This window comes from Tachysurus fulvidraco, chromosome 18 (genome assembly GCF_022655615.1).
Source record: "Tachysurus fulvidraco isolate hzauxx_2018 chromosome 18, HZAU_PFXX_2.0, whole genome shotgun sequence".
NCBI lineage: Eukaryota > Metazoa > Chordata > Actinopteri > Siluriformes > Bagridae > Tachysurus > Tachysurus fulvidraco.
This window is the reverse complement of record NC_062535.1, coordinates 19,613,335-19,627,960: the sequence shown is the minus strand read 5'-3', so window position 1 is coordinate 19,627,960 and position 14,626 is coordinate 19,613,335. Positions and strand designations below refer to the sequence as shown.

Below are 14,626 nucleotides of genomic sequence, written 5' to 3'. Positions count from 1 at the left end.
TCTTGCTCAATCTTTATTTCATTCAGAATATATTGGATTTTCATTCATTATATAAAGTCAAAAAAAAATGAAAGATTAATAATCACAAAGAAACTTTAATCAAAATTGCATACAGGGAAAAAGTAATCCTTCATAGAACTGTACCTATTTCATTAAGAAAGGAGACTAATACACCCGAGAAAGGAAGACATGACAGGGATTTGTACTACAGGATAAACTCAATTACTGATTATTAGGATTAAAGAATAAGTAGATTTTGACATTTTCCTGAAGATGTCACCAATAGCATTCAGAGATATTACACTTTCTCACTATTCTACTGGCTTTCTAGGTCTGGAAAGCTAAGGTTTTGTGAGATCTTCCACACGAATGCGCCTGATCTTCATCACGATGGTCTTCAGTGAGTAGTAGTAACCTTTCCAGGACTGCCACATGATCCCTGAATATGCTGTGTTCACATTCCCATATTTGTACAGGCCATTGGGGTTGGCTAAGTGGCATGTTGACCAGTACCAATAGTAGTAATAGTTGTACCAAAATCCTCCAGCATTAGACTCGGCACAGTATCCTGTTAGATCTTTGTCAAAGGTTGAAAAACCTCTTCCATTCACATAGTACAAAGAATCACCTGGAAAAGACACCACAGAGGACAGTGTGACAAGCAGTTTGAACAGTTGAAAAACCTGCCGTTTAATGACAAATAAATGCTGTCATGTAACTTTCAGCAACCAACCAAACAGTATAACTGATAATAATATAAGTATGTAAGTTTTATATATATTTGTACTTATTTCTAGAGTTTAATAGAATTGAGGTAAAAAAAAATGTGTTCATGAAATTGTATTATGTGTTAAGGATATTTGTTTGTTGATCACTATAAATTTACTATTTAGATTAGTTGAATACATAAAATATAGTCAGAGTTCATGTTAATCAGATTCACTCTGTTGAAGTATGTAATTAAATAAGAGGTCTGAATAATTATGTGTGTAATTTCAGTATTAGAAGTGGTGTGTACTGAGATGCTCACCTGCTCCTCCGTTGATGTAGCCAGCGATATTCAGCATGTAGTTAGTGGATGCATCGTTAATATAGAATGTATTGTAGTGGGCGTAGGCACTGCCTTTGTCAAAATCCTCCATGTCCACTCTCAGCTGATACTTCTCTGTGTTGGTCATCACGTACATGTTCTCCAGACCTGGAATTAAATTTATTAAAAAAATAAATCATGAACTTTATTATGTATGAGTAACATTCACTGCACACACTAAAAGAAGGAAATTCCTAGTAATAGAAGGTGTTGTATCAAGTGCTGTTTTTAACTGCAGAATAATGAGTATATAAAGAGCTATTAATGTGATAATTACAGCTAGGATTCATACAACATTAATCTTATATATTTGTAGTAATTTTATTTAGCTTGCCTTATTCTTATTATATTCTTATTCTTATTATTTATATATTTATTTATATAATTATTTGTTTGTTTGTTCCACTGTGTTCTCTCACCTAGCCAGTATTCACCAGCGGGATCACCAAACCCATTCTTATACTGCTCCCATGGTCGATAGAAACTCACACTGCCATTGATTCTCCTCTGAATCACCTGGTTTGTGGTTTATACAGCATGGTGTACATAGGAAAAAAACAATGAGGAAAACTGAATAGATTTCAGAAAACCTGAAGCAAACAGTTCATCACCTTTATTTACCATTAGAGTGATCTCACTCAGCCTTAAACAGATTCATGTTCTTACTCACTGTCCACTGCTCATCCTGGTGGCCACCATTTTCCAGGCAGCCCATATCACAGTACACCTTCACAGGTTTATTAGGCCCTGCTGGGTAAATGGTGTACACTCCATTGGGAACAGAGGCGTTCTTCATTTCGCTTATCTTTAGATCATAAACATCTTCACAGTCCAGTGGCAGGGACGTGTTAAAGAGAGGAGTCGAGTGGACCAGTGAGGACAAAGCCAACATCAGGAACAGCAGCATGACTTGATTCTGTAAACAAATAATAATAATAATAATAATAATAATAATAATAATAATAATAATAATAATATGTCTATATCAATATAGAACATTTTAAGAATTATAAAATAAATATATAATAAAACATTTGACTTAAAATTCCCTTAAAAATGAATAAATATATACATGCAAATAATTTTCATCTCTCAGTCATAATTGAACATTGTAAAGGATTTTAAAATGTCTTATTTATTGATTTTACCAACTAATCAGTCACAATGAAACTCACAGTAAAATAATAATAATAATAATAATAATAATAACAATAATAATAACAACAACAATAATTATTATTATTGTTGTTGTTATTATTATTGTTATTATTACTATTATTATTATTATTATTATTATTATTATAAATTTTTGAATTACATTAATAGCTTCTATACATAATCACAATTGTAAGAATGTGTTATTTATTAATTATTAATTATTCATTATTCATTAATTATTTATTATTTAGTAATTAATTATTCATTATACGTGTTACGTCTTAGCAGAAATATCTGTTTGCATTTACACTCACCTGTGCTGGTTCTAGTGTGCAGAATATTATTATGTGAGTTGGATAAGATAATGATGCTCCAGCATCATTTGCATCTCTTTAAATAGCTTCCAAACCAGTTTGGCAAAAATCCAACATTTTTGGTGAGAGGCTGAGCTGGGAAATTACGAGGTTTGACATCACATGATGAGACAAGCAGAAGATTATAGCAGAATTATCGTATTCTATCTAAATGTAACCTAACATATCCATACAGTTGTCTCCTGTGCTTTAACACAATGATTATTTTAAACCTTTTTTATTCTACAAACTAAAAAGAATTGTTATATTTTTAAAGCCACATGATTTACTATGTATGATCTACACATCAGTTGAGATTCTAGTGGACCTGCATTCCTGTCTTAGCCTGCATTGTATTGTTTGTTTAATCACTCAGTTTTCACACCATGCCTGTAGGTTATGTATGAAACATAATTAGAAAATAATAAATTCTTAGTTACATGTGCAGTAGACTAAAACACGAATCCTTTCTACATACAGAGTGACATTGACTCCATGTGTAAATCATTCTATTTCAGCTTGATTTATGTAGAGATTGAAATATTAGTTTTGCTCTGTGTGTATAATCTCAACTCCTGTTATGTTGTTTAGTTGAATAATCAAGTCTAGCTATGACAGTATAAGTAAAAGGAAGCACCAGAAGGTGAGATAAATATGTAGGTATTCTGGGACATTTAAGTGATCAGCCACTCCACCATCAATAAACCTGGAACCAGAAACTGGGGGTACAGCAACAAAGCTTGACTATACTTGTCTGATGTTTGATTGGCACTATACTAAATAAATATCTGAAACCCATTTTCATTTTGTAACATATCTACTCTGTTTGCACCTCTAATGACCCCTCTGTCAAGCTCCTGAAGTTTGCAGACGACACCACACTGATCGGCCTCATTCAGGACGATGACGAGTCTGCCTACAGACTGGAGGTTGAATGGCTGGTTGTCTGGTGCGGTCTTAACAACATGGAGCTGAACACGCTCAAGACAGTGATGATTGTGGACTTCAAGAGAAACCCCCCTGCTCTCCCCCCCACTCACCATCATGGACAGCATTGTTACAGCAATGGAGTCATTCAGATTCCTTGGAACCACAATCTCCCAGGACCTGAAGTGGGACATTCACATTGACTCCATTGTGAAAAAGGCTCATCAGAGGTTGTACTTCCTTCTTCAGCTGAGGAAGTTCAACCTGCCACAGGATCTGCTGAAACAGTTCTACACTGCCATCATTGAAACCATCCTCTGCACCTCAATTACTGTTTGGTTCAGCTCAGCTACCGAATCTGACCTCAGAAAACTGCAGAGGGTAGTCCGGACTGCTGAGCGAATCATTGGCTCTCCCCACTCTCCAAGACCTGTATTTGTTCAGAGTGAGGAAAAAGGGCAAAGACAATCACTCTGGACCCCTCACATCCAGGACACTTCCTCTTTGAACTGTTGTCATCTGGTCGACGCTACAGAGCCCTGAGCACCAAAACGACCAGACTTGGGAACAGTTTCTTCCCACAGGCAATTCATCTGATGAACATTTAACATACACGGAACACACACTATTCTCACACACTATTTACTTAAAACATATACTATGTATATTTCAATTGCTCATTTCACACTTGTACATTTGTACATACAATTTGTCTATATTGTATATGTCATTCTGCTACACTGTGGAGCTTCTGTCACTATAACAAATTCCTTGCATGTGAAAACAGATAAAGCTCTTTCTGATTCTGTTTAACTTTGAACACTGAAAGAAATAGTTTCCAGTTGTTATAATATGTATTAGAAAACATGAGTGTGAGAAGAAAACATCAATTCATAACTCATACCCCAGAACCCAATTACAAATGAAACAAAAAATAAAATCATTAAAGAAACTTAAGAGGATTCTTCAATTAAAAAAAGGAGCTAAAGTCAGTTCAATATGGAAGAGTTGAGTCAAGCGTCACATTAAAACCTAAAATCCTACCAAGTAGGTCTTAAACTATGCTTAGCATCTCTGTCAAGATGCATCTAGTGTGGACATCAAAAGCAATATCAGGTGGAACCAAACTGTAGAACTGTAGCACACTATGTTAGTGGAAGTTCAGCAAGAGACGGGTCCTTAACTTTCTCTTGCCCTCTCCCCTGACTCTGTTCACTTTGTATCGGTTTTGGGTGCTTGTGCTGCAATTTCTCCTGACCCGGAATAAAGCATGCTGCATTCCACATCAGGCACTGGATGTGGGTGAAGAGGGGCTTTCCTCCTCTGATCTCTCGCCATAATCAGTGGTGACAGGTGCTTTATATAAATTGAATTTAGATTGGCCTGAAGAGGAAGTCACTGTCGTCCATTCTTAGCTAGACAGCCGCTTTCTGACTTTGAGGCAAACTTCATGCCGAGGTATCGAAGTCTTGGGAAAATCCCTTTTCAGTCTTTTCAATCTTTTTTCCCCAACCATTTCTGAATTTTTAGCTAGAATATGGTTTGAAAATCATGGGAATTAGGTAATGCTTAGGATGGAAGAGACGATTGCGGGGTATCTCTGTGGTAGTCTGAGCCCTCTGTCAAAGACAATAGAGGCTGGTCAGCATGCTCAGGCCCAGACCCGTCAGCGAGAGGGACTTTCCGGTCCATCATCTCAGCCAGGCGGGTGCACAGTGTACCTAAGTGGATCCCAAGGTTCATCCAACAACTTCTCTTGCTCCTGAGGAAAGGGAAAGAAAGGGAGGAAACATGTTACCCTCCCAAGGAGGGATTTTGGCTTGTAGAGCAGAAATTTCGTTGTTCCCAAGATAAATGAGGGGCTGCATCTGTTTGTGGTTGTGTAGGCTCTGAACTGACCTCTGAAGACTTAAAAGTTCAAGATGTTTACACCCAAGGTAATTGCATCCCTGATTCGGTCTGTGGACTATTTTGTTACAATAGACCTCAAAGGTACTTACTTTTGTATAAAGAGCACAGAAAGATCTTCAGGTTTGAGGAACAACAAAGGAATATGGTCCTACTGTATGCTTTCAGGGGCGAAGCATACAAGTATTGTGCTCTTCCTTTTGGCCTAGCTCTTTTTCCACACACATTGACAAAGTGCATGGATGCTGCCCTGGCACTGCTGCATCTCCATATCATCCATGTACATAATGTTCTTGCCCAGACAAAAGGCTATGGCAGCCAGTCACTGAGATGCTATGTTTTCCCAAATGAGTTCTCTAGGTCTCAGGTTGAACCCAGAAAAGGGTGTGCATTCACCTTCTCAGAGAACCACTTTATTGGGTGCTCGAGAAGAAGCTCTGTACAAACTACAGGAGACCACCCCCCACTGAAGCAAACAAAAACCTGGCTGACAACCTCAACACCATCGCAGGATTGAGAACAATATATTCACACCTTCACAAATTACACCTCTGAGAACCCTTTACCAACTCCTTCCAGCATTTAAGTTTTTGTGAAGAAGACATGAGTTTGCTCTTTCAGAGATAGAAGACAAGGAAAGTTCCTGGCCCAGATGTTGTCCCCCCTCCTGTCTCAACGCATGTGCTGACCAAACCTGCTCCTATATTCACCATCTTCAACAGATCACTGGAGCTGTGTGAGGTCCCCTTGTGCTTTAAAATCTCCACAACCATCCCAGTCCCCAGGAAACCCTCCATCACCAGACTGAATGACTACAGGCCTGTCGCTCTGACATCTGTTGTCATGAAGACCAATGAACAGCTGGTATTGGCCCACCTAAAGACTCTAATAGATGGATGCTGGATCCCCTGATGTTTGCCTACCGAGCATAGAGATCAACTGGTCAACAGGGCTGCACTACATTCCGGACTGCCTGGACATTCTGTACATATGTGACCGTATGGACGCGGTATGAGTGGTGATTGACGCTCATGACCACCAATCAGTGTCAAGTAGGCACTATTTAGAGCGGGTTGGTTTTGAGCCTGGGATGCGTCCTCCCCGTTTTCGGTTACTCTAGCGATTTCAGGTATGTGCTGTTAGCATGTAGCGTTGGCTAATTCGTTTTTATTTATCTTTACTCGTTGCACTAATGGCTCGTTTATTGCACCCTTAGCCTGTCTTTTCATCACTGTGTGTGTCCCTGTCGGATGCTGTTCGGATCTGTTTACTGCCCACCTTTCAGCGGGTTATTTGAGGGCTGCGTATCCTGAGCGGCGAATTGATCCTCGTGAACTCCTTTATCCGCACTTGGAGCTGGGGGTCCCACGGGTGAAAGACCTTTTTGGTGGTGGTGCTATTCCAACGTGTGCTGTGCAACATTCTTGAAGTGTACGAGTGCGTGCTCTGAGTTCACGGGGAGGTGTGTGTGTGTGGAAGTGTACGGTTGGATAACTAACCCAGGTGATCGCCTCAGTGGATAACCCCAGCCCTGTATTTAATTGTGATATTTTGTTTTGTCTGTTTAGAAGTTGCGTAAAGTGGTTGTTTATTATTTCTTTCATTTGATCATTGTTATTTGTGTATTTGTCTGTCACTGCACCTTTTTAACAGTGAAGACATCTTTTCTTTTTGTTGTTGTTGCAATGTTGGTTTGAGCTGTTAGTAACGGCTCTTTAGGATTGAGCATATTAAGTGAGTTTTTATTTTAATTGCAAGTATTTAATAAACGTTGTACTTTTTATGATGCCCACGTTTCTTGCCTACACTTATTTTAAGAGAATCGAACTTGTGTGATCTGATAACAAACACTGGGGTTTACTTCTATTTCCTGGGTTTAACCCTCCCAGGTGGCGTAGTCGAATTGGTTCCGAATAGATAAACTTGGGTTTGTGTGTGATAAGCTGTACGGCTTTCACTCGTACCTCCTAACACACCACATTGCTCCCGCCACACATACAACACCTGGACTGCCCAGGGACATATGCCTGGATTCTGTTTGTCGACTTCAGTTCGGCTTTTAATACAATAATTCCGGAAATTCTCAGCACCGATTTCCTAACGCTCACTATACACCCTACCATCTGTCAGTGGATCAACAGCTTCCTGACAGGCAGGAAACAACAGGTGTGACTGGGAGGTGTTACTGCCAGTATTCAGACAATCAGCAGTGGCGCTCCACAGGGACGTGTCCTCTCCCCACTGCTATTCTCCCGCTACACCAATGACTGCACTTCAAGTGACGTAACTGTAAAACTCCTGAAATTTGCAGATGATACTATGCTCTCTGTCTCAGCCAAGATAGTTTAGTTCAAGTTCAAGTTTTCTTTATTGTCAACTCTTCCACATGTACAGTACATACATAGAGAATTGAAATTGTATTTCTCTCAGTCCCACGGTGCAAAATATTAACAATGGGATTTAAATAAAGCAGTGCAAGACATATGCAGATAAAGTGAAAAATGAGCAGACCAATGCTGCACAAAGTGACTGGTGCATATTCTTGTATGTTAGTGGGAGGGGGGAGTGGAAGGACCTGGGGATGTGGGATCTGGAGGGGTGTGTTGGGTTCATAGATCTGTGGTGCCTGGGGCAGAAAAGGGAAGTGGAGGCAAGTTCGAGAGCGAGTTCAGCTTCCTGACAGACTGATGAATGAAGCTGCCCTTTATTTGATTAATTTGAAATAAAAATTGGGTGTGGTACTCAAATGGGAAATTTTAGAATGAGATGTTGTTTGTGACTAAAAGTTGATTATAAATACCCATTGTAACAACTGATGGGGGATTTTTCTTTTTCATGTTTCACAGAGTGTTTGGTCTTGTTGCACAGCAGTACAAATAAATTGTTAACCTTTTTACTCCTACCCATTCCTGCCAGTGTGTTATTTTCTCCAAAATTCCACAACAGTACAAAAAAATGAAAATGACACATTTACAAAAACAAGCTCATTAAGTATGAGGAAATAAGTGTGTTTTTTTTCCTATAAATGAGTTGATCGTAAACATCAAAGACAGACAGGACCAGTCCAACTAGCTGCCTGCTGGTCAGAGTACTGAATACTCTTCATATTTACCCCTGTGTAATGATTGATGCTATCAGATTGTTCTTTAAATAATAAACTTGAAAGGCATTTTAAAATATTTTTTATATATATCTAAAAATAAAGATAATAAATTCAACAATAAAAAAGTGCAAGAAACAGTAAGAAATTAAACAAAGTCAGTATCTGCAATCAGACAATCTGCAGTAATTCATTGTAAGATTGTCACATTCACTTGTTTTTTTTTCCAGCAGTAGAATTGTCTAAAATTTGGCCTTTTGCAAAATATGTGGCTTTCTTTCCTGACATTAATTTTTCTGCCTTTCATTTTCTGTTGGAAAAGTTGCAAAATGTTGTGTACTGTTAATACAAGAGACTAAAAACAAAACTAAACATCAATTTGTACTAAATAAATAGAACTGGGTGCCTTAATACTTACATGTATACAAAGTACAGCTATACAGACAAGTCCATAAATATTCAGACACTGACGTAATAATTTAAGCAGTCTACAAGAGTATAAAGAAATCTAAATTAAATAATGAATAGGAGCAGATGTTATAAATTAGTTGAGTGTTAGAAATTACATAAATGTTTGTACATGGTATCAAAGGGACAATAAACTGCTCAGATTTTGACCAGGTGTGTGTTATGCCTTCATTATAAATAAGAACATATAAGGTCTGTTACTACTGAGATATTACAGTGTGATGGTATGTTGTCTTGCAGACATCACTGATGTGTTTGTTCAAGCTGTTTTGATTTGATAGAGTTTACCAACAAGGTGTCTTAATGAACAAGTGCGACATCCTTTATTCATCCTGGCTAAACATATAGTAGAGTGTGTATAGTACTGTGTGTCATCTGCACACTATAATGATGAAGATTTTCATTAACACCTTAAAGCTGCAGCCTTTTTCCCAGTTTAATGTAAATAAAGTAATAGGCAAGGTGTGTTGTTACAAAATTGAGGAATGTAAGACTGGACTCAACTGCTCTTGCTCAATCTTTATTTCATTCAGAATATATTGGATTTTCATTCATTATATGAAGTCAAAAAAAGTGAAAGATTTATAATCACAAAGAAACTTTAATCAAAATTGCATACAGGGAAAAAGTAATCCTTCATAGAACTGTACCTATTTCATTAAGAAAGGAGACTAATACACCCGAGAAAGGAAGACATGACAGGGATTTGTACTACAGGATAAACTCAATTACTGATTATTAGGATTAAAGAATAAGTAGATTTTGACATTTTCCTGAAGATGTCACCAATAGCATTCAGAGATATTAGACTTTCTCACTATTCTACTGGCTTTCTAGGTCTGGGAAGCTAAGGTTTTGTGAGATCTTCCACACGAATGCGCCTGATCTTCATCACGATGGTCTTCAGTGAGTAGTAGTAACCTTTCCAGGACTGCCACATGATCCCTGAATATGCTGTGTTCACATTCCCATATTTGTACAGGCCATTGGGGTTGGCTAAGTGGCATGTTGACCAGTACCAATAGTAGTAATAGTTGTACCAAAATCCTCCAGCATTAGACTCGGCACAGTATCCTGTTAGATCTTTGTCAAAGGTTGAAAAACCTCTTCCATTCACATAGTACAAAGAATCACCTGGAAAAGACACCACAGAGGACAGTGTGACAAGCAGTTTGAACATTTGAACAACCTGCCGTTTAATGACAAATAAATGCTGTCATGTAACTTTCAGCAACCAACCAAACAGTATAACTGATAATAATATAAGTATATAAGTTCTATATATATTTGTACTCAGTTCTAGAGTTTAATAGAATTGAGGTAAAAAAGAAAATGGGTTCATGAAATTGTATTATCTGTTAAGGATATTTGTTTGTTGATCACTATAAATTTACTATTTAGATTAGTTGAATACATAAAATATAGTCAGAGTTCATGTTAATCAAATTCACTCTGCTGAAGTATGTAATTAAATAAGAGGTCTGAATAATGATGTGTGTAATTTCAGTATTAGAAGTGGTGTGTTGAGATGCTCACCTGCTCCTCCGTTGATGTAGCCAGCGATATTCAGCACGTAGTTACTGGATGCATCGTTAATATAGAATGTATTGTAGTGGGCGTAGGCACTGCCTTTGTCAAAATCCTCCATGTCCACTCTCAGCTGATACTTCTCTGTGTTGGTCATCACGTACATGTTCTCCAGACCTGGAATTAAATTTATTAAAAAAAATAAATCATGAACTTTATTATGTATGAGTAACATTCACTGCACACACTAAAAGAAGGAAATTCCTAGTAATAGAAGGTGTTGTATCAAGTGCTGTTTTTAACTGCAGAATAATGAGTATATAAAGAGCTATTAATGTGATAATTACAGTTAGGATTCATACAACATTAATCTTATATATTTGTAGTACTTTTATTTAGCTTGCCTTATTCTTATATTATTATTATTATTATTATTATTATTATTATTATTATTATTATTATTATTATTATTATTATTATTATTTAAATATTTATTTATATAATTGTTTGTTTGTTTGTTCCACTGTGTTCTCTCACCTAGCCAGTATTCACCAGCGGGATCACCAAACCCATTCTTATACTGCTCCCATGGTCGATAGAAACTCACATTGCCATTGATTCTCCTCTGAATCACCTGAATTGTGGTTTATACAGCATGGTGTACATAGGAAAAAACAATGAGGAAAACTGAATAGATTTCAGAAAACCTGAAGCAAACAGTTCATCACCTTTATTTACCATTAGAGTGATCTCACTCAGCCTTAAACAGATTCATGTTCTTACTCACTGTCCACTGCTCATCCTGACGGCCACCATTTTCCAGGCAGCCCATATCACAGTACACCTTCACAGGTTTATTAGGCCCTGCTGGGTAAATGGTGTACACTCCATTGGGAACAGAGGCGTTCTTCATTTCGCTTATCTTTAGATCATAAACATCTTCACAGTCCAGTGGCAGGGACGTGTTAAAGAGAGGAGTCGAGTGGACCAGTGAGGACAAAGCCAACATCAGGAACAGCAGCATGACTTGATTCTGTAAACAAATAATAATAATAATAATAATAATAATAATAATAATAATAATAATAATATGTCTATATCAATATAGAACATTTTAAGAATTATAAAATAAATATATAATAAAACATTTGACTTAAAATTCCCTTAAAAATGGATAAATATATACATGCAAATAATTTTCATCTCTCAGTCATAATTCAACATTGTAAAGGATTTTAAAATGTCTTATTTATTGATTTTACCAAGTAATCAGTCACAATGAAACTAACAGTAAAATAATAATAATAATAACAATAATAATAACAACAATAATAATAATTATTGTTGTTATTATTATTGTTATTATTATTATTATTATTATTATTATTATTATTATTATTATTATAAATTTTTGCATTACATTAATAGCTTCTATACATAATCACAATTGTAAGAATGTGTTAATTTAATTAATTATTCATTATACGTGTTACGTCTTAGCAGAAATAGCTGTTTGTATTTACACTCACCTGTGCTGGTTCTAGTGTGCAGAATATAATTATGTGAGTTGGATAAGATAATGATGCTCCAGCATCATTTGCATCTCTTTAAATATCTTCCAAACCAGCTTGGCAAAAATCCAACATTTTTTGGTGAGAGGCTGAGCTGGGAAATTACGAGGTTTGACATCACATGATGAATCATCAGAAGATTAGGAGAATTATCGTATTCTATCTAAATGTAACCTAACTTATCCATACAGTGGTCTCCTGTGCTTTAAAACAATGTTTATTTTTATCTTTTTTTATTCTACAAACTAAAAAGATTTGGTATATTTTTACAGCCATGTGATTTACTATGTATGATCTACACATCAGCTGAGATTCTAGTGGACCTGCATTCCTGTCTTAGCCTGCATTGTATTGTTTGTTTAATCACTCAGTTTTCACACCATGCATGTACAGTATGTTATGTATGAAACAGAATTAGAAAATGAAAAATCCTTTAGTTAATAGAGTTACATGTGCAGTAGACTAAAACACGAATCCTTTCTACAAACATAGTGACATTGACTCCATGTCTAAATCATTCCATTTCAGATTGATTTATGTAGAGCTTGAAACATTAGTTTTGCTCTGTGTGTATAATCTCAACTCCTGTTATGTTGTTTTGTTGAATAATCAAGTCTAGCTATGACAGTATAAGTAAAAGGAAGCACCAGAAGGTGAGATAAATATGTAGGTATTCTGGGACATTAAGTGATCAGCCACTCCACCATCAATAAACCTGGAACCAGAAACTGGGGATACAGCAACATCCAAACCTTCACAAAAAGCTTGACTAAGCTTGTCTGAATGTTTGTTTGGCACTATACTAAATAAATATCTGAAACCCTTTTTCATTGTGTAACATATCTACTCTGTTTGCACCTCTGATGACCCCTCTGTCAAGCTCCTGAAGTTTGCAGATGACACCACACTGATCGGCCTCATTCAGGACAGTGACGGTGCCTACAGACTGGTGGTTGAATGGCTGGCTGTCTGGTGCAGTCTCAACAACATGGAGCTGAACACGCTGAAGACAGTGATGATCGTGGACTTCAAGAGAAACCCCACCGCTCTCCCCCCACTCACCATCATGGACAGCATTGTTACAGCAATGGAGTCATTCAGATTCCTTGGAACCACAATCTCCCAGGACCTGAAGTGGGACATTCACATTGACTCCATTGTGAAAATGGCTCATCAGAGGTTGTACTTCCTTCGTCAGCTGAGGAAGTTCAACCTGCCACAGGATCTGCTGAAACAGTTCTACACTGCCATCATTGAAACCATCCTCTGCACCTCAATTACTGTTTGGTTCAGCTCAGCTACCGAATCCGAGCCCTGAGCACCAAAACGACCAGACATGGGAACCGTTTCTTCCCACAGGCAATTCATCTGATGAACATTTAACATACACAAAACGCACACTATTCTCACACACTATTTACTTAAAACATATACTATGTATATTTCAATTGCTCATTTCACACTGTATATGTTGTATATGTCATTCTGCTACACTGTGGAGCTTCTGTCACTATAACAAATTCCTTGCATGTGAAAACAGACCTGGCAATAAAGCTCTTTCTGATTCTGTTTAACTTTGAACACTGAAAGAAATAGTTTCCAGTTGTGATAATATGTATTAGAAAACATGAGTGTGAGAAGAAAACATCATTTCATAACTCATACCCCAGAACCCAATTACAAATGAAACAAAAAATAAAATCATTAAAGAAATTTAAGAGGATTCTTCAATTAAAAAAAGGAGCTAAAAAAGTCAGTTCAATATGGAAGAGTTGAGTCAAGCGTCACATTAAAATCTAATTTAATTCTATCATACAGTGGATGTTCAAATCATACCAAGTAGGTCTTAAACTATGCTTAGCATCTCTGTCAAGATGCATCTAGTGTGGACATCAAAAGCAATATCAGGTGGAACCAGACTGTAGAACTGTAGCACACTGTGTTAGTGGAAGTTTAGCAAGAGACGGGTCCTTAACTTTCTCTTGCCCTCTCCCCTGACTCCGTTCACTCTGTATCGGTTTTGGGTGCTTGTGCTGCAATTTGACCCGGAATAAAGCATGCTGCATTCCACATCAGGCACTGGATGTGGGTGAAGAGGGGCTTTCCTCCTCTGATCTCTCGCCATAATCAGTGGTGACAGGTGCTGTATATAAATTGAATTTAGATTGGCCTGAAGAGGAAGTCACTGTCGTCCATTCTTAGCTAGACAGCCGCTTTCTGACTTTGAGGCAAACTTGCCAATGTATCGAAGTCTTGGGAAAATCCCTTTTCAGTCTTTTCAATCTTTTTTCCCCAACTATTTCTGAATTTTTAGCTAAAATAAGGTTTGAAAATCATGGGAATAGGGTAATGCTTAGGATGGAAGAGACGCTTGCGGGGTAGCTCTGTGGTAGCCTGAGCCCTCTATCAAAGACAATAGAGGCTGGTCAGCATGCTCAGGCCCAGACCCGTCAGCGAGAGGGACTTTCCGGTCCATCTTCTCAGCCAGGCAGGCATAGAGTGAATCCTGACACTATAGGGCTAA

At 37.4% G+C, this 14,626-nt stretch overlaps 2 protein-coding genes across 2 annotated transcripts; both read right to left on the bottom strand.

Moving 5' to 3' along the window:
* On the bottom strand, positions 1 to 2,662 carry LOC113646630 (microfibril-associated glycoprotein 4). Its single transcript, XM_027153006.2, has 5 exons — positions 2,563 to 2,662; positions 1,761 to 2,006; positions 1,510 to 1,606; positions 1,031 to 1,198; positions 1 to 628 (listed from the first exon to the last, which is right to left on the bottom strand). The coding sequence occupies exons 2-5, from the start codon at positions 1,995 to 1,997 to the stop codon at positions 342 to 344; spliced, it is 789 nt and encodes a 262-aa protein (XP_027008807.2). The 5' UTR covers positions 1,998 to 2,006; positions 2,563 to 2,662; the 3' UTR covers positions 1 to 341.
* A 6,841-nt stretch (positions 2,663 to 9,503) lies between these two features.
* LOC113646632 (microfibril-associated glycoprotein 4-like) lies at positions 9,504 to 12,121 on the bottom strand. Its single transcript, XM_027153008.2, has 5 exons — positions 12,061 to 12,121; positions 11,319 to 11,564; positions 11,069 to 11,165; positions 10,541 to 10,708; positions 9,504 to 10,138 (listed from the first exon to the last, which is right to left on the bottom strand). Exons 2-5 carry the CDS (start codon positions 11,553 to 11,555, stop codon positions 9,852 to 9,854), a joined length of 789 nt encoding a protein of 262 aa, XP_027008809.1. The 5' UTR covers positions 11,556 to 11,564; positions 12,061 to 12,121; the 3' UTR covers positions 9,504 to 9,851.
* Between the last annotated feature and the right edge of the window lie 2,505 nt (positions 12,122 to 14,626).

Bases quoted from the DNA above. Each gene is read 5' to 3' on its own strand.
- LOC113646632 (XM_027153008.2), bottom strand. From the start codon at position 11,555: ATGCTGCTGTTCCTGATGTTGGCTTTGTCCTCACTGGTCCACTCGACT. The intron at 10,709-11,068 runs GTGAGAGAACAC...ATTTAATTCCAG, and splicing joins CGCTGGTGAATACTGGCTAG to GTCTGGAGAACATGTACGTG. The intron at 10,139-10,540 runs GTGAGCATCTCA...TGTCTTTTCCAG, and splicing joins CTACATCAACGGAGGAGCAG to GTGATTCTTTGTACTATGTG.
- LOC113646630 (XM_027153006.2), bottom strand. From the start codon at position 1,997: ATGCTGCTGTTCCTGATGTTGGCTTTGTCCTCACTGGTCCACTCGACT. The intron at 1,607-1,760 runs GTGAGTAAGAAC...ACCACAAACCAG, and splicing joins ACCAGGATGAGCAGTGGACA to GTGATTCAGAGGAGAATCAA. The intron at 1,199-1,509 runs GTGAGAGAACAC...ATTTAATTCCAG, and splicing joins CGCTGGTGAATACTGGCTAG to GTCTGGAGAACATGTACGTG.